At 38.9% G+C, this 23864-nt stretch overlaps 1 protein-coding gene across 3 annotated transcripts in view; it reads left to right on the plus strand.

The window, feature by feature from the left end:
- NIPBL (NIPBL cohesin loading factor) overlaps nucleotides 1-23864 on the plus strand; it is a 153091-nt gene that overhangs the window by 47960 nt on the left and 81267 nt on the right. For all 3 annotated transcript variants that reach the window (XM_054986281.1, XM_054986280.1, XM_054986282.1), the window contains exons 2-8: nucleotides 8865-9008; nucleotides 10313-10478; nucleotides 13958-14088; nucleotides 14548-14647; nucleotides 16179-16330; nucleotides 22998-23158; nucleotides 23662-23755. In XM_054986281.1, coding sequence (XP_054842256.1) covers nucleotides 8945-9008; nucleotides 10313-10478; nucleotides 13958-14088; nucleotides 14548-14647; nucleotides 16179-16330; nucleotides 22998-23158; nucleotides 23662-23755 — 868 coding nt within the window. In that variant the 5' untranslated portion in view covers nucleotides 8865-8944. The remainder of the gene's footprint in view (nucleotides 1-8864; nucleotides 9009-10312; nucleotides 10479-13957; nucleotides 14089-14547; nucleotides 14648-16178; nucleotides 16331-22997; nucleotides 23159-23661; nucleotides 23756-23864) is intronic.

Here is a 23864-nt window from a genome sequence, read left to right on the forward strand (position 1 = left end):
TATGGCCATTGTTTAGTATCATTAACCTGTGACTGGCAGCAGTTCTGCCGGGTCTCAGGGAGAAGTTTTTCTGTGCTTTTTTCTAGGAATGCTAAGAGATGCTAGGGACTAAATTTCAAACATTGTACATTAAGAACATGTGCTCTGTCATTGAGCTGTGTTCTCTTCTTTGTTTATATGCTGTCATGTTATAACTACGCATAGGAGAGGTGAGGTGCAAGATAAGGTGCTGGTCAGGGTTATTTTGGAGGGTTTTTTAATCCAAGCTTTCCCCCATTGGACTAATATAGGCTCAACTGTCCTGTTAATGGCAATGGTCATCTTGGTCCTAAACATGCTTACTCAATTCATCACAGTTTGACAGAGCTTTCTTTTTAGTGAATGTATTTACAGATCAGACAGCTGATCCATTTAAAATTTTGGATTTTGTTCCAGCTCAGGTATACTAGTTTTTCTTTTTTTAGCTCTGTGCACACATGGGCCAGATGCCAATTAAAATCTAGAGAAGCTTATCACAAATAATTTCTGCTTATGCATGGTGAGGTTCTTTCTGCCTGTGACTACAGAGCATTTCTAAGTTGGGGAGGGGGGGTGTTACGAAGTACAGGGGGCTGCTGGTAGAAGGAGAAAAAATGAAAACCCCTGTGCAGTTGTTCATAAATAAAGCTTGGCAGTTGGTTCAGCCATTTTTAGCCTCTTCAGCTAACACTCGATCAATCGATTTCTCTATCTGGTCATCGACCAGTACAAATCAGAAACAGTAACAATATAGTGAAGTCTTAGGAAAATAGAATCGGTCCAACCAATGACCAATAGTTAAAATTTAAACATACTTAAAATTTCACAAGTTCTGCAGGCCACTAAGAAACATTTAACACAGCTACTAGTGACCATTTTAGTTAATGCCCATTAAAAGTTTCTTTAAAATATCAGCATTGGAGCATCCTGTAAAATTTAGATATATTTAATACAGATTACTGTCAGGTACTGTTATGATTACTATACAAATAAAATAATAAATAGCTTATACAAAATATTTTTAGTAACTAACTTAGATCCTATAGAATTCTGTCAGTCATATTTGACGTCTGAAAAGAAAAAGTAATTGCAGTTAGCAGGAACAGGAAACACAGTTTTAGCTCATTTGGGTATTACCTTTTGTCTCCTGTCCATAAAGGACACTGGTATAATGGTATTGTAAAGCCATTGAGGTTCACTAGTTACGTTATACCAAGATCAGGGAGACATAAGTTCAAAGTTTAAAAGGTAGCCTTTCTCGGTCTAATCTATATTACAAGGAAGTTTTGATTTTAAAATGCACTGCGGGGGGGGGGGGGACTATGTATGTTGCCCTAAGCTTAGAGGAAAGGAAGAATAAAAATGCAATATATAATAATATATACATTGTGGTATAGCTACCTTTAGAATTTTTTATTCAGTGTTGGTTGCCAATCTGTATGATGGTGTAGAACTCAAAAAAGTTACAGAAAGGCAGTAAAATCAAAAGTTTAGAGAACTATCCTAGGGAGAAATGCCAAAGAAAAAGATAAGATTAATGAGAAGGTTATTTTTAATTTTAAAAGTTTTGAGGAGAGAAGCTTTAAGAAGACCAAAACTAGGGAACACTGAACGAAGCTGCTTATAGCAGGCCTTGACAACTTTTCTTCAGCTTTACAAGCCATCCCAAACATTTAGGCTCTAGACTTATTTTTCAGCCCTTAGTGGTTTGTTTTAATAACCATTCTTTCTATTATTGGTATCACAAAACCTAATCCTAAACTCTTTCGTTTCTTGTCATTTTTTAAAAGCTATAACAAAAGTGTAGCAGTGTATAAATAAATGTGGGGTAGCCCTGGTTGTTATCACAAGGCTAACCTCTACCCCTCACCTAAATAAGCATTGTACTTCTGAAAATCAACAAGTGGCACTTCTTGCTGTTTTTACAACTTAAGTGGCACTTGCTGAAAAAACTAGGTGCCACTGAAATTCATAAGTACCATGGTGCCCTGCATTATAGTAGGTTCAGAATAGGCAAAAGGAAGTACTATATACAGTGGGAAATGGTTAATAGTACTATGTTTGGGCTTAGATCTTACCTAGATATCCAGGAGAGCAAAAGGGGGGGAATTTTCACTGATTCTTCCCTCCTGTGGCAGTCCAACACATACCCTGAAATGCTGTTTCTGGGGAGCAGGAGACTCCCAGGAATCGTTTGGGGCAGGAAAATGAGGACACCGATGGGAAATGGGGATTGGGCCTGCAGAAATGTTGATGTGATCCAAGCCAAAGTTTCCATGGATAGCAGGAAATTAGAAGTATGGACTTACGCTACTTGAATTTCACAGGACGGTGCAGCTGTACATGTTACGTTAAGAGATCAGGCCACAGGCATACTCTGATTGAATTCACAATAGCCTGGGTTAAAATTGATCAGATGAGACCCTGATTCAGGATAAGAACATGCAATAATCCATTACAAGGAGAGAAGGTTCATGGGGATGGGGGGGGGAGTACATGTTCCTATATCCTTTGCTGACAAATCGTTTAGATGTCTAGTCTGTTTAAACAAAACATATGATAGACATTTGAAAAAAAGACATTCTTGTAACTGGTTCGTTAAAAATATATACGTTTGAAATACTTAAAATGGTCTCTTAATGAGGGAACACATCATGGAACAGATTGCTGTTCCCAGTCACTTCTCAAGATGTGGCCAACTTGCTTCTTCAAGCTCTTTGGATTGGGGGGGGGGCAAGTTTAGAGATAACCAATGTTGAAGCCACAGATGGGAGATGGTTCCCCCCCATTTTTTCAGGAAAAACAGGACATTTGGGGGGAAATTGAATATACTCACTGTGCTGTCAAACCTAACTAATTTTACTGCTTTAACAATATAAAATACACCATTTATAAATTGCTTAGCATATAAAATCACAATATTTGACATATTTGTGCACTTTAAAAGTTAATGCCTTAGTTTTCTAAAAGACAAACAGGATATACTTGAAACGACCCTGTGCTACCTTAGCGCCATGTAGATGCTGTCATCTTCCTTCCGTAGAGAGAGCTCATTTCTCAATGAAACAGACTTTCAGAGTTTTCTTCTGAGGCGTTGGTATAGTTTCTGCCCCACTTCTTTCTGATCTTTTTTTTTCCTTTCCAGGAAGGTAGAGCAATAAGCTATTTGTTACCCAATCTGTGTTTATATGTGTCACGGAGAGGTGAAAAGGTCAACCACAAGGGAAGAATCAGGTCAAAAGAACAACAGAAGGCACGCAAGAGTAGAGAAGTAATGAAAGCCCTACATGCTCCCTTGATGAAGTCTAGGTATCCTTGTAGGTGCAGAAATGCATCTTGGCTTTGAGGGCTGTGTATGTCTCCAGCATGCCCACCTTGTCTTTGAAAGCATTTCATTGAAGTATTTTTTTTCAGTATGCCGTGGGGGGGGGGGGGGCGCGTGTCTTGATGGGAAACCCTTTTCTCCCCTAGGCTTTCCCATCTCTATGCGAGTTCTGCCTCCACTGAGAGAGCAGGGTATGGTTGCTGACCTTGAAATCATATCTTCGGAAACTATTTTTGGAACACTGGACAAAGTAAAGGTTCCCAATGTTCTGTCCAGATTTTAGCAATAGTCTTCAACAGAGTTCTGTGAACTGCAGAATCACTGGCCGATTATGTGCTTTCCCCAAAAAAGTTCTAATTCTCAGCACCTTAAGGAAGATGAGAAAAGAAAGAGTGGAAATAATAAGGAAGAGTGACGGCACTTTACACCATGAATTGGGCAAAAGTCTGTCTCCCATTGCTCACGGGCTTTGAATTTATTTATTACAGACATGTTACCATACCTTTAAACTCAATCCCTATTAAATAAAGTGAGCTAAAGCAATTTTTTCTATGTACAAGATAACCAGGGGGAAGTATTTGACTTTAGATCAAGTGTTATAAGTGACTCAGTTATATATCAGAGTGAGAAATTATGATTAACTATCAACCACATAGCATGTGGTTTAATCTAGACTTTGCTCAGGTGAAAGGATTTTTCAGAAAAGGATCCTTCTCACTGTCCTTTCCCACAGCAGGCCCACCCCACCCCCCGTATTGCTCTCGGTACATTTGGTTTGCAAGTGTCCTGGACCATCAGCAGATGATTTCCGAGGTGTGTTGGGGAAGGGGAAAGGTAGGGAAGATCCATTTGTACAACCTCCTGTGTCTGGAGTCAGCACATAGATACTAATTTTCCATCAGATAAACACTGTGACAGATCAGAGTTTGCTTCTGAAAAGTTCTGGGTATTTCATTTTTGAGTAAATTATTTTGCTTAGTAGAGCCAAACAGAATCATTAATTTTGTTTGCAACCCCAGTCTCTTAGCAGATACAGTTTTATCATTGTGGGTTTCATGGCACAACATGTTGGATTATACTGTTGTCTGATATAAAAACTCTTTTTGGTTGCAGATTAATATGTCTTATTGCAGTAACTAAATGTGAATGTGGTTTTAGGAAATATATGCAGTTAAGCAACAGAGTAATGACAATTTTGTGTTAATTCTTATACAGATACTTCCACTAAGACTGTCTATATCATTTATGGCTGAATTGATGCTGCCTTTTACCCTTAATTTTGCTTGAATGTTAAACAGAGGTATTTTCTGATGTCACCTGTTGTATTCAGAAACTGACATAAACAAAAGTAATACAAGAATTACTGTTGAACAACTTCCTTACAAGACTATGGTATGCGCCCTCTTGTGGACAAATATAGATTTGTGTGTAGGAAGTTGGAAATAGCCTGCACGTGTGTGTTTATTTATTTATTTACTTATTCTTATGTCGTTTATAGTCCTCATTTCTCACTGAGACTCAAGGCAGATTACACAGTGTGAGATTAGTACAGTTAATATCACGGACATTTTCATAAACAATGTCATAGGGTTAATAAATAGAAGCTTACAAAGACATAGCACTAGCAAGAATCCAATACAGAGTTGAAGAAATATTTGCATGATGTGATATATCAGCTATGACTTGAGAGCACTCTCTACTACTGTGATGGAATAGAAATAAGTCATTAAATGTTTCCCTAAACAATTAGTACATGAATAAAAAATAACTACTGGTTTCTATGTTGAACAAATATATCCAAAACTGGCTCAAAAATCATCGAGTGTATTTAGTTATACCAAATAATATTGTTAGTGATGTTATATATTTTAAAAGAGTTCTAATGCCCTCTAGTAACTTGCTGTTCATTCTTGAGTATTAAAGAAGGGAACTGTATGGGACTATGGAGGAAATTTGGACTTTTACATTGCATGTACCTCTAAGTTCACATTCTGTCTATTGTTTGGAATATGTACTTCTATTCTCGCAGCTGCAGGGCAGAGAGATGGCTATCATTTTTTTTTACTTGCTATTATGTAATTTGCATGTGCTACAACAAATAGATGCAATATTGTTATTGCTTTCTGCAGTTTTTGTGCCCTTAAAATGTGGTAATTTGTATAATGAATTAAGAATTCATTTATTAACAAGACTTGTGCGAATGCATGGCCTTACATAAGAATCCTGTACCCTGGCACTGAGACATACTTCTAGAGTATGGAGTATAATTTGATAGTGTGTCTTTTACAGTGAAACGCTTTTCTTTAAATGACAGGTTACTGTACAGATTATAAAGTCATGATTGCCTGTCATGAGAGGTTTAACTAGTGTCTCACACACTTCCTTCCTTATATGGTGAATGAATATAGAAGACATGAGACCTCTAGCCTGCCCAAGCTATTCTGTCTTGTCACGTTACCAGGACTAGAAATTTATTTGGCTTTCCTTAATAAAAAGATAACTATAAATGGAAGGTTGTTCTTAGCTTTGAGTTAAATCATATTCTACTTCTAGATAGCAGTTGACAGTGAATGAACTATTTTATTTGCCTTCAATTACTAATGGGTGTCAAGAAGTGGACTCATTAGAATGATGTAAAATGGAAGGAGATTTCTCTAGTCTGTTCAGCCAAATGTATTAATTTTTTCTATTGGAAATTGGAACAGTACTGAAAACATAAGCCAGCATTGACCCAGTCTAGCAAGGATCCTACATGGTGCACACAATTTGCTCAGTCCTCTTCTTGCTAAGACACTTTTTACAGGGCTGCATTTACACACTACATGGTTGATTTGGGACGTTTATGTTTTGCAGGATTTCCTTAAACCCCTTCAATCTTAACTCTGGTTTTATAAATCAGTCTTATACTATATGTAGTGTATTCGTTATTAATTACAAAGAGTAATAGATAGATACAGCTTGTGGCATTTATAAGAAGATAATTCGATTTTATATAAATGGTTTCTTTTGACATTGTGTAAGACATGCTGCACATTTGCAGAGAACAAAGTGCTAGGCTTTAATCATTTTGCAAATAAAAAGCAAGCATTTATCACTGAATGTTATTCTGTGCATTCTGTCTGATTAGAAAAGCATAGTTGAAGGAACATTAAAACCTGTCAGCAACAACTGAGTTGGCATTCCTTTAGACTAGGAGGCCATCTATCTGGAACGTTATATAGAGGCACACTCAAGTTTGCAATCAAGTATGTGCGTTCATGAGTGAGCCAGCCCCTGACAGGTGTGTTTGTATAATACACAAGACTGCAACACATGTTGGTCTCAAACTTTCCTTTTAGGTTTCACACATTACAAAATTAACGTGTGAAGTTACTTTTCTGTTCCTTGTTACAGGGGTAATTCACAGCTAATGCATGCATAATTTATTATGTAACACCTGCTTTTACATATTAATGAATTAATCTAGAGATCCCTGTGCTGGGCTTACTGGGGACATGGGAATGAGTTTGTATATCTTTTTTCTTTTTCAGATGCTGGAGGAAAGAGTTTTTCAGATAAATGGAAATAATTTGTCAGTCTGTGAAATGCAGAGTTTCCCACATGTGTCACAGGATAGCTTTACTGGCATGCTACTTAGTTAGACGGAAATGTAATTCAAATCATCAAACCTTGCCATCATGTATTTGTATGAGAACACATGCCCTAGATTCAATATGTGGCTGGGTTTTCTTTCCAACTTGATCCCAACTTTTCACAAGGACACCCGGAGCATAAGGAAGAAAATCTTCCTTCTGCCACTGCTTTCACACTGAAGAGCTGCTGGCTGAACTTTTACACCTGCCTTAAGGGAATGCCTCAAACCAGGGTAAAGACCAGCACAAACAGAAATCAAGGGGGTTGTTTGATAAAGCAACAAGGATCATGCAAAACTGAAAAAAGTGGGGAGACCTGCAATTATGGTGAAATTTGACATTAGCTTTGAGAGGAAGAATTTATAAAATATTAAAAACTAGAATGCCTGCATTGAGAGACAGGTATTCCAAATATAGGCACATACTCTCTGTAACATGTACCACTCCAGAATGAGGAGGCGAGTGGCTGATGATATAGATTATGAGAAAAAAAATGAGAGGCTTCTAGATACTTACCTGTGCAGGTTCTGAACTGAGATTCAAAATGCTCAGGCAGTGGTCCTCAAATCCTGGCTGGTCCTAAAGGGAGAAGGCAAGATTCATATGATGTCAAGGCAGATGGGCTGCTGCACAAAAATGAGCTTTGAAGCAAATCAGAAGTGAACTGGGTAGGCTAACTAGGGGTGGAATCTTGATGCAGAGCAGAAGCTGTTGGAGCCCACCCTCATTTTATTTGGGTCTCCCAGATCCCAGTCTGGCACTCTACTACACCATTACACCATTGAGCTGGGGCTGCTGGAGATGATTCAGGATTGGTTTGAATGGAAAGCTTTTTATTTGAAGATGCTGATGTGAAGGTTGATGTCTTAGTTGGCAGGGGTGTTAATGCAACATAACGGTTTATTAATTATTGGAAAGTTCTAATTAATAATCTGGTAGCTAGGCTGGAAGTAGAGGTTGATTTTTCTCCAAGCTTGCCCTTGTTTCTCAGTAAATCTGACTTTAAGGTAGATGTCTGCCCAATCTTGCCCATCTGCTCTTGGTCTTCAAACTTTGTTTTGAAGATGGCTCAGAACAGGTTTTCAGACCTCACGTGATTGCCAGTCACATGATTGTGACTGATATTGCATCTATGTAGATGGGAGAGGCTATCAAAGTGGAGACTTCGATGGCAGAAACTTGGCTGTTGTTTCCTTGGTGAAATCCAGATTTGATTACAGTAATGAACTCTAGCTGGGTCAAAATGCAGCAGCCTGAATGCAAACTGTGGCTTGTCACCATGCATTTGTCATTTGGGCTGCCACAGTCTTATTTCCAGGCCTATCTCAAAGTCCTGGTTTTAGTCTAAAGCCTCTAACAGTTTTGGTTGAAAAGTACCAAAAGACCTTCTCCACTGATATGTTCCTGCTAATGTTAATGTTGTTTGAGGGGACCCTGCTATAGGAAGCTGAACATGAAAGTTTAGTCGGGGCCTATTCAAAGGATTTTTTTTTGTCTGATGCCCCCAACCTGTTTTAGTTCCCTTATTGCAAACCTTCTGGCATCAACTGAAGACCTGTTTATTCCAGAGTTTGTTTTATCCCTAGTTTATAGATTAAATTGTTTATTTTATTGTAACTGTCATGGTTATATATTTATCCTTAGTATTATGTGAGCTCCTTTGAGCATGTCTGGAATGGAAATACACCATATAATTGTATAATTAATATATTCAAGTTTCTGCCAGTTTTTTTCCTGAGTTGATGAAATCAGTATGCTTATACTTAGTTTTACTATAGTTGTTACTTTTCTGTTTCCTCTTGGTTTTTTTTAACTGAGCTGCTTAGATTTTACACATGGAAATCCTGTGCAGTCCTGTGCCAATGAAATCTCTCTTTGTATTGTTGCAGTGCTTGGGAGATGGGAAGTAATGATAGCTGGCACCTGAACTAAAATCTGTGTGTAGGTACTACCTTCCCAGCACTTCAGGATGAATGGGGATATGCCTCATGTTCCCATCACTACTCTTGCAGGGATTGCTAGTCTCACGGACCGTAAGTACCTTTCTTCTCTCAGTTCAGTAGTATAATAATTTTGAATATTTATTATTTTCACTTGAAAATATTATTTTCACTTTCACTTAAAAAAACTCTCACATCTTAAAGGGAACAGAAAACCTTATCTTTACTTCCAGCTTCCAATAAAAGTAGCTCCCCCTTTTTTGCTATATGGTAATTTAAATGCTGATCTAAGCAGAAGCAAACCCAAAATAAATTTTTATCTGTACAACTTATAGTTTTCTCTATACATAGTTAAATTTTATTATGAACAGTTATGACATAACAATACTTAGTAGTTTCTATTATTGTAACTAAGATGAGTCTATACATGGATTTTAATGTATTTTAAATCATGTTACCCGAAGTTATGCCAGTTGCCTTCCTTAATATGACAGCTTTGGCGTATTTGTTCAATATAACATGTGATTAACCTGTTGAAATCAATTTAAGAGTAAAAGAACCCCCTTCCATTATGTTTATTTGCCCTTAAGCATTGTATGCATATCTCTCTGTGTTAGGAGCCAGAGTTGTAGAAGGATGTATCCCTTTCTTGTATCTAATGGAACATAGTTACTGACAAAAGAAAACTTTATGCCTGGATTGTATACAGAGTTAGTGATAGCACTTTAATGTATGGTGCAATGTGACTTAGATTCTGCTACAACTTAGAAATCTAAGTATAGAGTTTTTGAATAGAAGACAGGATAACTTTTTTGTTTTTTTCTGTGTCTTTCATTGAGGAAAAGTAGCAGCATGTTACTGGGGCTCCTTTCTGAATGTGCATACACTTCAGAGGCCTCCTACAGGATTTTCATATCACAGTATTAGGGCTTCTTCGGGGATGATTCAGATCTGCAAGTTTTTTGTTTGATAGAGTATTACCACTTTTGTTTCCATTTTACCAAAGCGAAACATTTAAAACGTATTTAGGGGAAGTGCGCACTGAAGGGTGAGAAAGTGTTCCCCAAAATAAGACTGTACAGTGGAACATTGCTAAAAAGGGTTGGATGGCATCCTCCACTCTTCATGGACTAGGTTTTGTTCTATCACCTGATGAGTACTGAAGGGATATATTTAGCTGGGGAAAAATAAGTTACAAAATAAGTGTTTTGATACCCATGGGTGTTGGAGTTGGTGGGGAAATTGTGTTGCTAGTCACTAATGATATAATCAGGACCTTTTTCTGGACTCTCAGACAATTCATGAAATGTCAAGACACCAATGGAAGTGCTAGTTGGGGGATGATAATTTTAAATTTTTAGTGGAGTAACTAGAATTTTGTACCCTTTTTAAAACAGTTTTGAACCAGCTGCCTCTTCCATCGCCTTTACCTGCTACAACTACAAAAAGCCTGCTTTTTAATGGACGGATCGCAGAAGAGGTGAACTGTCTTTTGGCCTGTAGGGATGAAAATTTGGTTTCACAACTTGTACACAGCCTCAACCAGGTGTCAACAGATCACATGTGCGTACTTTTTGATACTTTGCATATGAGTGCCAAAATAGTTGATCAGATATATAACATTGTATTATGTTGTAGGACAGAATGCATGTGGTTCTTTATTTTTCAACAGTTAATAATCATTTGCTTGTGCTAAATCTTTTTGGTTTGAGACCAACAACAACTTCCATTTGGGGCTTTGTGTTCCAGAACCTGTTTTCAAAAAAAGGGGTGGGGGGGAATTGCTGGGAACTGAAATTGTTTTACTTGAAATTTGTAATAGATGTTAGGATTTGTTCCTGGACTGACAAGGTTAAATATACAAAAATCTTGTATGTTGCAAGTTGCATGTTAGGAGACACAAGTAGGGGAGATAAAAAGAAGAATTTTGGTTGGACTGTCAAAGTTAGAAAGTTCTAAAATATGAAGGGATTGAGGGGCAGGATCTCAGTTGTTCAAGAAATAACAGCTCAGCAAGAGAAAATGTGTGATTATTTACTTCAAGGTGAGAAAAAATATAGTACACTAAGCCAATGGATTTGACGGACCTGGCATTACACTAGTGTTAAATGAACCACTAATATCAGTATCCTCTTATTGACCTGCTTCTGGTATGCGAATGGTGACTTCATTTACAGGATTATGATCTTAATATATCTTTTAAAAGTTTGATCTTAGTGGACATTTATACATTGTGCTGACTGGGTTCTGACAGTTTATTCCCAGGGATGGCCACTAGATATTACAGTGATCTGATCAAAAGTCCTATTAGGGTTTTGTCCATAGATTAAGTATGTGATCAGATCTGCGACCAGATATGAAGTGTTCAGACAGTAATCATTTGACTTAGTTGGGTTGCAGGTATGGTCCAGAAACGTGGGGACAGGAAAGGTTTCTTCTCATCAAGATACAGTTTTCAGGAACAAGGACAAGAAGGGCAATATTGGACTTGAACACTAATTGCAGGATAAATTGGACAGGTGTAGGCCAGAGGAAATAAGACAATAGGTAGGATTCAAATGGATAGTATTCTGCGTGGCAGATAGGATTCTGCATAATTTGCAGAGTTCAGACATGCTGGATCACCAAGAGTGTTTCTTCAACATCACTATTGTGCTTAGAGTGGTTTCTCCAAGAATCAGCAGTGGATTACTATTTTTTAAATTTTATTTTATGTCATTTATAGTCTGCCTTTCTCACTGAGACTCAATGCAGGTTACATAGTGTGAGGCAGTACAATCAATATCATGATATTTCGATATACATGTAATGGGTATATACATTAAATCTGCAAGATTTAAAGAGAAAGTAAGAAAGAATGAATGAAAAGAAAGGTTTAAAGATTTAACGATGTTGAAACAGAGCATAGGCAAATTTCATGACTGATACATTAAACAACACAGGAACTACCCGGTAGGATCATACTTATAGCAATAGTAGTGAAGTCTGTGGTCCCTCACTGTCTACAGCAATAGTAGTGAAGTCTTGGGTCCCTCCTTATCCCTTTACTGATGGGTTCTCTATCCCTTTACTGGTGGATCTCTTAAGACCAGTTTCTTACAGTACAGCCCTCCCATCTGAGCAAAAAGCCCTCTTGAATCATTTGGTTTTGCATTTACAGAAGGCCAGAAAAGTGGGAGCGTTCTTAACCTCCTCAGGTAGACCATTCCATAGAGTGGGGGCCATCATAGAGAATGCCTGTGGATGGGCAGCTGTTGATTTTGCCCATGTGAAGAGTGGTACCTGCAGAAGGCCCTGTTCAGATGAGTGAAGTTGCCATGGGGAAATAAAGGGAGAGAGACAGTCCCGTAAACATGATGGGCCAAGGTTGTAGAGAGCTTTTTAGGTTATAACCAATAACTTGAATTGGGCTTGGTAACTGATAGGAAGCCAGTGAAGTGACTGTAGAATCCAAGTAATATTCATGATTCTCCTAATTTCCGATAGCTCCTGATAGTGCCAGTAGTAGCTGAACTGCAGCATTCTGCACCAACTGGAGTTTCTGAGTTAACTTAGAGGGGAGACCAATGTACAATGTATTGTAATAGTCAATGGCATGGATCCAGGTAGCCAGGTTGGCTGTGTTGAGGTATGAGATCATCTTCCAAGCTAGGCTAGGCTGAAGCATTTTTTGCAGCCGCCTTAATTTGCTTTTCTAGCAGTAGTGCTGGATCCAGTATAAAACCCTAGACTCTTGACTGAGTCCTCAAGGGTCAGATAAACTCTACTGAAAGTGAGAAGCACAATATCCTTCAAGATCTCTGCCTTCCCAACCAGCATCACTTCTGTCTTGTCTGGGTTTCGTTTCAGTTTGTTTGCTTTCAGCCATTTGACCACAGCCATCAAACAGCAACCTAAGATCTTTTCTGCATCCCATGGTGATTTGGATATTGACATATGGAGCTGGGTGTTATCTGCATATTGATGGTTTCCAATTCTATAGCTATGTATATGAGTTCTCCTAAAGGCTTTACATAGAGGTTGAACAACATGCGGAACTCTGCATAATAATTCCCATTCTGTAGATAGTTGGCCCCAACAGCTACCCTTTGAATCCATTCCAAGATAATTGATTTCAACCAGTCTAGGGCGCATCCCTTGATACCCACTTCTGCCTCCAGGTGCCTCAACAAGGTGGCACGGTCTGCTATATCAAAGGCAGCAGATAGATCAAGGAGGAGAAGCATGGCCTTTGTCTACATACAGACAGAGATTATCAGCTAATGCCACCAGAGCAGTCTCTGTCCCATAGCTTGGCCTGAATTCTGACTGAAATGGCACCAGATTTACATTGTTTGGAATGCATGGTATTATCTCCCAGAGTGCTGCTTGATTATGATGTGTTCTCTATCCACACTTGAGTTTGACTACTGATCCAGGAAAAAGGCTGTTTATGTTCCTGAATACCAACTGGTAAATTGGAGTGAGCAAACTAGCCTAGTCTTATACTCTCTAATAGGAGTGAAGATTGAGACATGGTCTGATGTATTCTGACATTTGACCTGTCACGAATTAAGAATAGTTTATAAACATGCAGTGATATTAGAATTATACAAGTGGGGGATCTGCACAGATAGTTGGGGTGGCATCTCATTTCCCCCTGTCTGCACCAACTTTATAGTGATAACATTTTACAATTCAAACAATTGACTTTACTTTCCCATTTTTAAGGTGTCCTGTTATAGGTAGTATGTTCCTAATAGGCACAATAGATGCTTGGAATAATGGAAAGTTAGGAGTAAAGATGCCACTTTGCATAGTGTTAGAACAAACAGGAGTATTAATATCTGCAAGACCTCTTAGTGAAGAACTTGGGAATCACTCTTTATATTTCAAACTTTTCTCGTCACAAAAACAGAAGTTGTAGAAGCCCCAGCGTGTGGGTGTGCATTCCTTCCATATGTTGATGGTCATTTTATATATATTTTTTTGTTTTGGTAATTGCCTATATTTTAAAAAGCCTATTGACTATTCCCTTCATATATTTGTCTTTTCAATATCAGAGAACTGAAGGATAACCTTGGCAGTGATGATCCGGAGGGAGATATACCAGTCTTGCTGCAGGCTGTCTTGGCAAGGAATCCTAATGTTTTCAGGGAGAAAAGCATGCAAAACAGATATGGGGTACAAAGTGGTGAGAGTTCTTTTTATTTCTTTTATTATAATTTCTATATAAGAACTAGATTGCATTAGGTGGTTTCCCAAGATTAGAATGTTGTAGGGGGAGGGGAACAAGGGGAAAGGTCCTTGACTCTCAGTGTCTTCTGCTGACCGATTGTGGGATCCAACCTATGTGTTTTCTTTAGTGCCTGGCATAATGTGTTAAACATTTGTAAACTAGAGGTGTCTAAGGTTTATCCCAAGCCAGATATTTTATTAGTACAGTCAGGCAGCTACTGATGTCACAGCAATTGCAGATAGGTGCTCATATCACAGCTCTTTTATCAAAGTCTTTGTTCAATAATGAGTGTGTTTGTAAATATAGCACCATAAAAATGACAATGTGGGAAACTAACAAAATAAGGTTTTAAATCAACAAATGAGAAAATATTTGCATATGACTTAAACATTTCCCCCCCCCCCTTTTTTTAAGGAATGATGATGCCACAGTACAAACTTTCTCAGAATTCCATGCACGGTAGTCCTGCATCTTCCAATTATCAGCAAACCACTATCTCTCATAGCCCTTCCAGGTAAACTTGTCACATGGGGTTTTGATCTCATTTATTTCTGTATGTTTCTTATACAGGTGTACAGTTTATAATAAAGGTTAAGTAGTTTTCATTTGTTGGGAAACTTTTAACTGCTTTCCATGTTAACTTGAGAAGTGATTTGAGAATGCTTGATGTAATCAGTTATCATAGCTTGCTAAGACAGACAAGGGCAGTAGTTTAGTGCAATTTATATTCGAATTAAGTGGCCACGAGGAGGGCTTCAAATAATTTTTATTAGAGGCTAATGGCATATATGCCATAAGTCTCCTGGATTTTGCAGCCCCCCCCCCCCCCCCGGAATAAGGAACATACAGAATTTCTGGTTAACACATTCAGCTGGTACAAGTTAATTATAAATGTTTGCAGTATAAATTCTAAGCAAGTTAATTGTGGATTCAAATAAAATCTCTCTTAACTCCACTCCTCCAGTTCTGAAATACGGAGAAAATACTGATAGAGCCATTACAAGGATTACCAAGATGATGTATATGAAGAACTTTGAAAACAAGAAAGCCCTTATTACATATCTGTTCTCAACAGCAAATGACTCTCATTTGAAAGACCTTAGGCTAGTCACTAATAACTATAGGCTCCTGACTTAATTTGGATATGATGTAACTTGATGTAGTTTAACGAAGAGAGAGAAAAAGAAAATAGTTAGATTTTGACCATTTTCACACACGTTGAATAATGCACTTTCAATGCACTTTAGCAATCCTTTGGAAGTGGATTTTTTGTTCCACACATGGAAAAGCAGTTCCAAATGTTCAGTAAAGAGTATTGAAAGTGGATTATCCAACGTGTGTGAAAGCAGCCGTAGTTTATTGTGCTGAATTACAAATTTTATGGCCACTTGTAACTGTGAAAACTTCATCAGGAGCACAGTGAGATCTGAATCCCCCCAACCTCTCAGAGGCCCCTCAGCCTTCCCTGTTATTCCTGTCTCTCCCACAAAGTTAGCTAGTGACAGGCATCTTTCTAACCATCTTCCTTCCTATGTCCACACTATACATTTGGGTACCCTGGAGGACAGGTTTTCCACAATGCTTCTTGCATCTGGGACTTTACCGTTTCGCTATCAAGGTCTGGCAGAGGTCTTGGCACTACTGCATCTTTGCCACCATTTTAGTTTGGGAGAAGGGAAGGAAGTGTGGGCAGGGGAAGAAGGGGGTTGTTTAGTTTGGTTTGCAGCCAAAGTGCTTGGGGCCATAAAGCTCGCTGTGGAATTCAGGAATATATTAAAGGCCGCCAACATTTGCATTCTGAGCCTGAAGTGCAGCACCACCATTGCTGTCAGCCTAACCTGTGAAAATAAAATAGGATAACCCTGTATATGCTACCATGATCTCCTTAGAAGGAACACAGGATATAAATATTAAAAATAATTATGATTTGTGATGTTGTCTTGGGTTTACTGTATAAAACAGTTTCTGAAATTGGTGAACGTAACTGTAGGGGAAAATGCTTGTATTTGTTTTCATATATATTTTTCTTTGGATTTTATTTTCAGTCGGTTCGTGCCACCACAATCAAGTTCTGGTAACAGGTTTATGGCACCACAAAACAGCCCAGTGCCTAGTCCATATGCTCCTCAAAGCCCTGCAGGATACTTGCCATATTCACACCCTCCAAGTTACACGCCGCACCCACAGATGCAGCAAGGTAAATAACATTTCTTTGGGTCTTCACTGTATACATTGTTAGTTTGTAGCTGCTTCTCATACCATGACAAAATTTAGGAAGGGATAAGGGGGGGAAATCCAGAAAATATACAAACTTATTACTCTAACCTAGTTTAGTTTTTAGAAAGTGACTGATGATTTCAGCTGTCTTTCATGAAGGCTATAAAATGAGAGAGAGAAAGAGAGAGAGAGAGAGAGCACTCACTCAAATGAAGCAATTGATTGGGTATTTTATAATGCACTGTGTGCACTCAATACAAACCTGTCTTCATCTTATATACTAATAGCCAAGTGGCTCAGATTTGCAGATACTTAAACCCATAGATTGAGGACTCTTGGCTACAAAGCAAATGGTTCTGTGATGTTGGGGAACCCCCGTGGTTGAAGAAAAATCTGAAAACCACCTGAAATACATTGGGGGAGTTAACCTCCCAAACCAAATAATATTGTCAGTGCAAGTGCAGAACAATACTTACCTCCGGCTTCCACAGCTGAGGGAGGCAAAGCTGTCAGTGCTGCAGCTGCTGAAGGATTAAGGCTGGGGCCCATCGGGGAGTCTCTGCTCCCTCTACCGCTGAAGAGATGAAACTGGGGCAGGGTGCTGAGGTGCCTGAGGAGTCACTGTAGCCAGGAGTTTTGCCAAGCAGGCACAAGGAGCCCCCCTCTCCACACTTCTCACATTGAAACTGTTCAGCCACCCAGGGGAGTCTTTGACATAGAGTGGGGAAGGAGCTCCTGGGCTCCGCTGGTGTTTATGGTGTTACTGAGGGGGGCAGGGAGTCCGGTGTGGCTCCCTGCAATCAGCCTCCATGATTCTCACTCCTCCAACCTCATGCCATTTTACAGTGTTTATCTGTTTAAAAACTGCCTCAAGACCCAGATCTAGATTGGGCATACAGCACAGTGCTGGATTGGGGCCTTGTGCCAAGCTAAAAGCTCCTGAGTCCTGACAAATGGCGTTTCTGGGTGAAGCAGCATTGGTAGAGGAATGGCAGCCAGATACCTTCAAGGGGTTTGTGGGGGAAGGTAAAGTAAAGAGGATATGGCTCCAGTACCCTGCCATGCCTGGGGGGAACCACCGACAGTAAGTTAAAGGCAAGGGAGTGTGAGTGGGAGGGGGGAGAAAGGGGAACACGGAAAGGTTGATTGTGGGGGACAGAGAAACAGGGAAAAGTTGGGGATAGGAAAGAGTAACAGGAACATCATGGATGGAAGAGGAGCCACTTAACAAGGAAAAGTTGGCTGGGGAGGAGGAGCAGAGGGTAACAGGGAAAAGTTGAGTGGAGGAAAAAGGGTAACAGGGAAAGTTTGGGTGGGTGGGACAAAAGAGTAATGGAAAGTTGGGTGGGGGATAGACTAAAAGGGGAGAATTGGGCAGGAGGAAAAGGTAACAGAAAGGTTGGGTAGGGGGGCAGCATAACAGGGTGCAATTTAGGGGGAAGAGAAAAAGGGAATGGTGGGTGGCGAGGGGAAAGCAAAGCCAGGAGGAATGGGATTCTGCCTCCTCCCCCACATACCACACCAGAACCAGTGCACTTTCCATTGTTAATATACCTACTGTGCTGCCACTGCGCCTCCGCCCCCATCACCATAATACAATCCACAACATTTTGTTGTGGGCCCCTGTTTGTAGTGTCTGATCATTTCTCAAGCCTTTTTCTTTTATGGACCTTTTTCTTTCTCTGTGAATGGGTATATTTTGCTATTGTTCTTCAAACAATTTTTTAATTTTAGTAACACAAAACCATTATGAACTATGGCTGCTTTCAGACATCACCATAAACTGTGGTTTGAGTAAACTCCATTTTATCATAATACCCATATGTAGGCTGCCCAACAAACTGGTTTGTTATATTCCTAGCAGTTCCCTAATTTGCTAACTGTTGTAAATGCTAACTGTGGCTTTTCATTGTGACTGGGAGATGCAAGGGAGCTTAGGATGGCATCCACAGTTTAGACATTTGGAACACCATCTCTGACAGCACCACACCTTACCTTGCTACCAGTTTGTCTTCTCCAGTAACTACTTTAGATTTGGTAATGATTTATTCCTTCAGATCAATGGCACGGCCATGGGCACTTGCCTGGCTCCACAATATGCCAACATTTTCATGGGTGACTTGGAGCAGTGCTTCCTCAGCTCCCAACTGTTAAGAACCCTTTTGTTCTTGAGACTCATTGATGACATTTTTATTATCTGGACACACGGAAAAGAAGAACTTGAAAAATTTCAACAGGCCTTCCGCAACTTCCACCCCATCATCAACCTCACCATGAAGCCGTCCACACAGGAAGAACTTTTTCTAGATATCACTGTACAGATACATGATGGAAGCACCACCTAATACAAGAAACCTATGGATCGCCAAACATCTACACACCTCCAGTAACCATCCTAAACACACCAGATAAGCAGTTGTCTACAGCTAAGCTCTGTACTACAGCCTGATTTTGTTCAATCCCTCTGACAGTGATACTCACCTGTGGGATCTAACAACAGAGATTTCTGAAATTACAGTACCCACCAGATTTATTAAGTAAACAGATCAACACAACCAGAATGATATCAAAGGATAACCTGCTACAAAACAACAACAGAACACAGCTGTTAGTCACATACAGTTCCTAGCTCAAACTAGTTCAACGCATCACCTGCAACCTATGCTGGACAGTGATACTTCTTTCGCACAGGCATTGGAAGGTGAACCCTACCAATCTTAAGCAACTCTTCACTCACAATAATGCACTTCCCAATGTGGACACGGACTCTGGAACCAAGGTCCAGAGCAATCAGCCAAGATGCCAACTCTGTCCTCATATTGACTCTAACACCATCATCAGTGTACCTAACAACTCTAGCTATACCTTCTCATGTTCGTTCACTTGTTCATCTTCCATCGAGTGTCAAGAATGTCCTTCCACCCTCTACATTGGACAAACAAGTCAGTCCCAACGCAGCAGAATAAATGAACATAGCTCTGACATTAAAAATCACAACATTCAGAAACTAGTGCGTGAACGTTTTAATCTTCCAGGACATTGCATTGCTGACCTAAAAGTCGTAGTTCTCAAACCAAGAAACTTCAAAGGGAAATTACCATGCAAGATTGCTGAAATTGAGTTTATTTACAAGTGTGAAGCAATGAATCCTCCAGGTTTGGATCGGAACATAGGACTTTTCTCGCACTACAGATGTTAATTTTCTGTACTTTGTACCCATGCTCTGTAAAGCTAATTATACCATGTATTATAGCTTGCAACTTGACACTCTTATTTGCAATACTCCTCCCACCCTATGCCTGGATTATAAAGACTCCTTCCCTTTTCTCCTCCTCGTATTTAATGAAGGGAGCTTAGACTCTTGAAAACTCATACTCTGGAAGTCTAGTTGGTCTCTAAAGTGCAGTTGTAACTTTAGTTCATAAACTCAGAACAATGGAACCCGGAGTAGAGACATAGGATTCTTATCTCACTACAGATGCTAATTTCGGCTCTAATCAAGCTACATTGTACCTTTACCTTAAGGACTCCCTTCTTTGCTTCTCCTCCTGAACAGGATATAAAAGCTCAGGGACCTCTGGTCCTCAATGTGTCTGAAGTAGGGAGCTTTGACTCTTGAAAGCTTATACTCTGGAAATCTAGTTGGTCTCTAAGATGCAACTGGACTCATATTTTTGCTCTTCCTGGGAGTGGAAAAGGAGGTGAGCAGTCGAGTTAACTGGGATTGACAGCCAGACTGTGGTCTGATCCTCACAACTGTTAGAGTAACTAGAGTTTGTGCATCAAACTGATTTAAAACAGTTCGATTAATAGCATCAGTTTTAAAAAAAACACTCTGACCAAGTACAGATTACTTAATTTTTACAATTTTTCCAGAGAGAACAAATTCTCCCCCCCCCCTCCACATGCACACTTTGTCTTTATAAATTTCTAATTAGCTTGTTTTCTGTTAAGTGTTTTTACTGTCTGCTCAGGTTCTTAGCATTACATTTGTTGCAAAGAAGTTTAAAGTTTCTTTGGACTCTTTAGGCAATTTAGTAGTGTTTTAAAATCCAGGGCTTTCCTCTGTTTAGTGAATAGTGTACCTGTTTTATGTTTGTTGCATTTGCTGCTTCCATTGCAGTGTGCAGGGGAGAGGAGCACATAAGCCTGATGGACAAATATGAGCCACTGTGGACATGATGGTTTTATAACAGATTCTGCATTGTGTGTACTTAGTACATTGCATAAAATAGCAGTGGGAGCATTTACTCCTTTGGAATGTGTTTTAAAAAAACACAGCTGTGAAGTTCAGTAGGTATAAGGACATCTGAAAATAAAATAAAAGTACTTGGATATTTTCTCCTTGTTTGTGTTGTGGATTAGTTCAGCTCTTATTTCTGAATTGTGATTAAGTGTGATTCAAAGTTACCAGAACTAAAAACAAACAAGCCCCAACTTAGAGTATTCTGTACTTGTAGGACTGAATCTGTAATTACACACACACACATTCTGTCTTTAGACACAACAATTCATGTGAATACTTTTTTAAAAGCTTATGAGAGTCCTTGGAGCTGTTTCATACAGTATTTTACCAATATGGAAGTATGGTGGGGGGCACTCATGTATGATTGATGCCTGAAGAGTTTTTAAAAACATTTTTACCATGTTATATAAGTTACTAGTCGCTGTTTTCTAAAGTGTATACTTAAATAAATGTGGTGCAGTGTTCATGATAGAATGTAAAAGCTGTTTCCTACATTCGTAAGTGAAAAGCATCAAGACATAGATGACTCTTCAGCAAAGTCTGATAACAAGGCCTGGGATCCTAACACAGAGAATCCCTTGCTAATTAATTAGTCTGAATCAATATGGGTGAAATTGTTGCACAGCACAATCCATGAGCTGCACAAGACAGCATATAAATGGTACCCTGTGTATGCTACAAAATCAAATTGTGTTCATTTCATGACACCAGCAGTGCAACCCTGTTTATTTAAAACATCTGCACACTTGACTTTCTCCCAGATAATGGTTATTCCAGTTGATTTAGGCTGGTTTAAACTAGAATAATCTGTGTAGGTTTGCACTGTAATAAGTATGTCAGGTGGAGCCCATAGATCCTTTGTTGTAATTAATAGGATTCAGGAAATGTTTAAGTGTTGCATTAAATAGGAGAAAACACAAAATTTTTGATAAAAATTGTGTATTGAATTTTAGTCAAATTGAACCAACAATTTCAGAAAGGACACTGATTTTATCAACTGTGCAATTATTTGAAGCTTTCCCATCTTTTATTTCCTTTTCTGAAGCACTGCTTTTCATTAATCAATAGGAGCTAACAGTTTTGTAAATCATCAACTCCCAGCGACACCGTGCAGACATTATGTTGGGATTAAATGGGGGACCTGTCTTAAAGGCTCCTCAAGTGAGCACGTTGTATGTCTTATTTGTGCAGGAGCCAGTACAGGTAGACCTGTACTATTCATATATTTCAGTTCCATGGTAGTACAGATGTGCCCCACTAGCTTAACCTAAAATTATACAAAGGGACTTTGGCTAGGGAGATGTGAAATAGAAATGTGGGCAAGCCTGGAGAAGGAAAGCTTTCTTGAGTATGTCAGAATGTGGAGCAGACTTGGAAAAGGCTGAAGAGGCAAGTGAATCTTAAAGCATGGTAAAAGAGATAGTAGTATATAATCTGCCACTGTACTGAGCAAAATTTGAAGCCTTCCTCTAGCTGAAGAACTGCATAGGTTGGAGGAATTTGTAAGTATAACAACCCCAGGTTTGATATTAAAAAGTAGAGTTTTGGGCTAGGAAATGGGAAAGCAAAGTTTGAATCCCTGCTCTGCCATGCAAGCTTGCTGGGTGACCTTGGGCTAGTTATGTACTCTTAGCCTGATCTACCTCACAGGGTTGTTGTAAGAACACAATGAAGGAGAGGTGAACAACTTAGGTCACTTTAGTGTCCCCGTTGAGGAGAAAAGCAGGATATAAATGAAATGAAATTAAAATAATTCAGTAAAAACAATTCATCTAAATAAAGAAACTAAGTAGTATGAAATAGAAGCACATATATAATTTGCTGGGTCTGGAGTATTTCTTTTGCACTGGGATAACTCATAGTATAGTGCAATTTGTACAGAAATTGGCTGAAGTCACCGGAAATAAACAAGCAGGCTAGAGTGGTTTGGCGTGGAATTGCACTTTTAGTCTTTTAAAAAATATTTTCTAATAGTTGGCATCACTTACACTTTTGGATTGGACTAACCTTTCCCATTTTGCTGCATATGAAAACCTGTCCCTTCACTGGTCCTCCTGAGTCCTGATCCCAAAGCTACCACTTCAGTAGTTCAAAAATTAAGAGCAACTTTGTCACTTGGTTTTTTTAAATCTCTGCATACAGCACCTTTCCAGTCCCCATATTTTGCACTGAATGTCTGTCTAGTATATAGAACTCAGTTTTGGGAACAATCCTTTGTTTAGAAATTAACTAGTCATTCATTGTAGGATCACTCCAGGGCTGAAGTAATGCTGTAATTCCATTTTTGAAAGAAATGGTTAATGCTTCAATAAAGAAATTAAGATTCATTACTCAAATATATGCTTGCTTATGATAAAAGACATTAAAAGTGAATGTTTTCAACACTCTTACCTTATTTCAGCTTCGGTATCCAGTCCCATTGTCTCAAGTGGGATGAGGAATATACATGAAAATAAGGTTACAAGTCAGTTGTCTGGAAGTTCAGCCAATCATCATACTGATAATTCTAGACATGGCTCCAGTGAAGACTACCTGCAGATGGTGCACAGAATAAGCAGTGAAGTATGTAACATACTACCATTTTAATACTATCTTTTCATTTTTCCAATACCTTAACATCAGTTTGTCCTTCAGCAGCATTTTCTTGACTATTGAGGTGTGGTTCAGTGACAGGAATTAAATGTTTCTTTGTTGAGGTATTTGTATTGTGTGTTAATTTTAGAAAGATGAAGGTTTACTTATGCATAATTAAAACTTGAAACACAGATCATTGCTAAACATTCTTGTCAGTTGGCAGATAGAACATTGCTTTGTCCTTAATCTTAGATTTCAGCAGCAAAATCTAGTTATCCTTTTTTGGTACATCCTATGTAGATTGATTGTGCAACCTTCCTATTAGGGTTTTTTTCCCCATTTCCATTTGAAACAAAGTTTGGGGGATTCTTGCATGAAAGACAAATGTTACTGGTAGGTGGTATCCCTGTAATTACTTAATGGGAAACAAATATACAAAGTCATTGCTGAAGTGCTCATTTCTAACAATTGATTAATATGTTAATCTCTAGGATGGAGATTCTTCAATAAGGAATGCTGCATCATTTTCCTTGAGGTCTCCGCAGTCAGTGTGCTCTCCTGCCGGAAGCGATGGAACACCTAAAGGTATTTTTATAGCTCTCTCTTACAATTGTAGAGTTCTAGATATAAGCTAAAAGTTCAGGACAGGTGGATAATTCAGATGAAACCAGAAAACTCTCATGCGTTGATAAAC

Source organism: Eublepharis macularius, chromosome 8, assembly GCF_028583425.1.
Source record: "Eublepharis macularius isolate TG4126 chromosome 8, MPM_Emac_v1.0, whole genome shotgun sequence".
Lineage (NCBI taxonomy): Eukaryota > Metazoa > Chordata > Lepidosauria > Squamata > Eublepharidae > Eublepharis > Eublepharis macularius.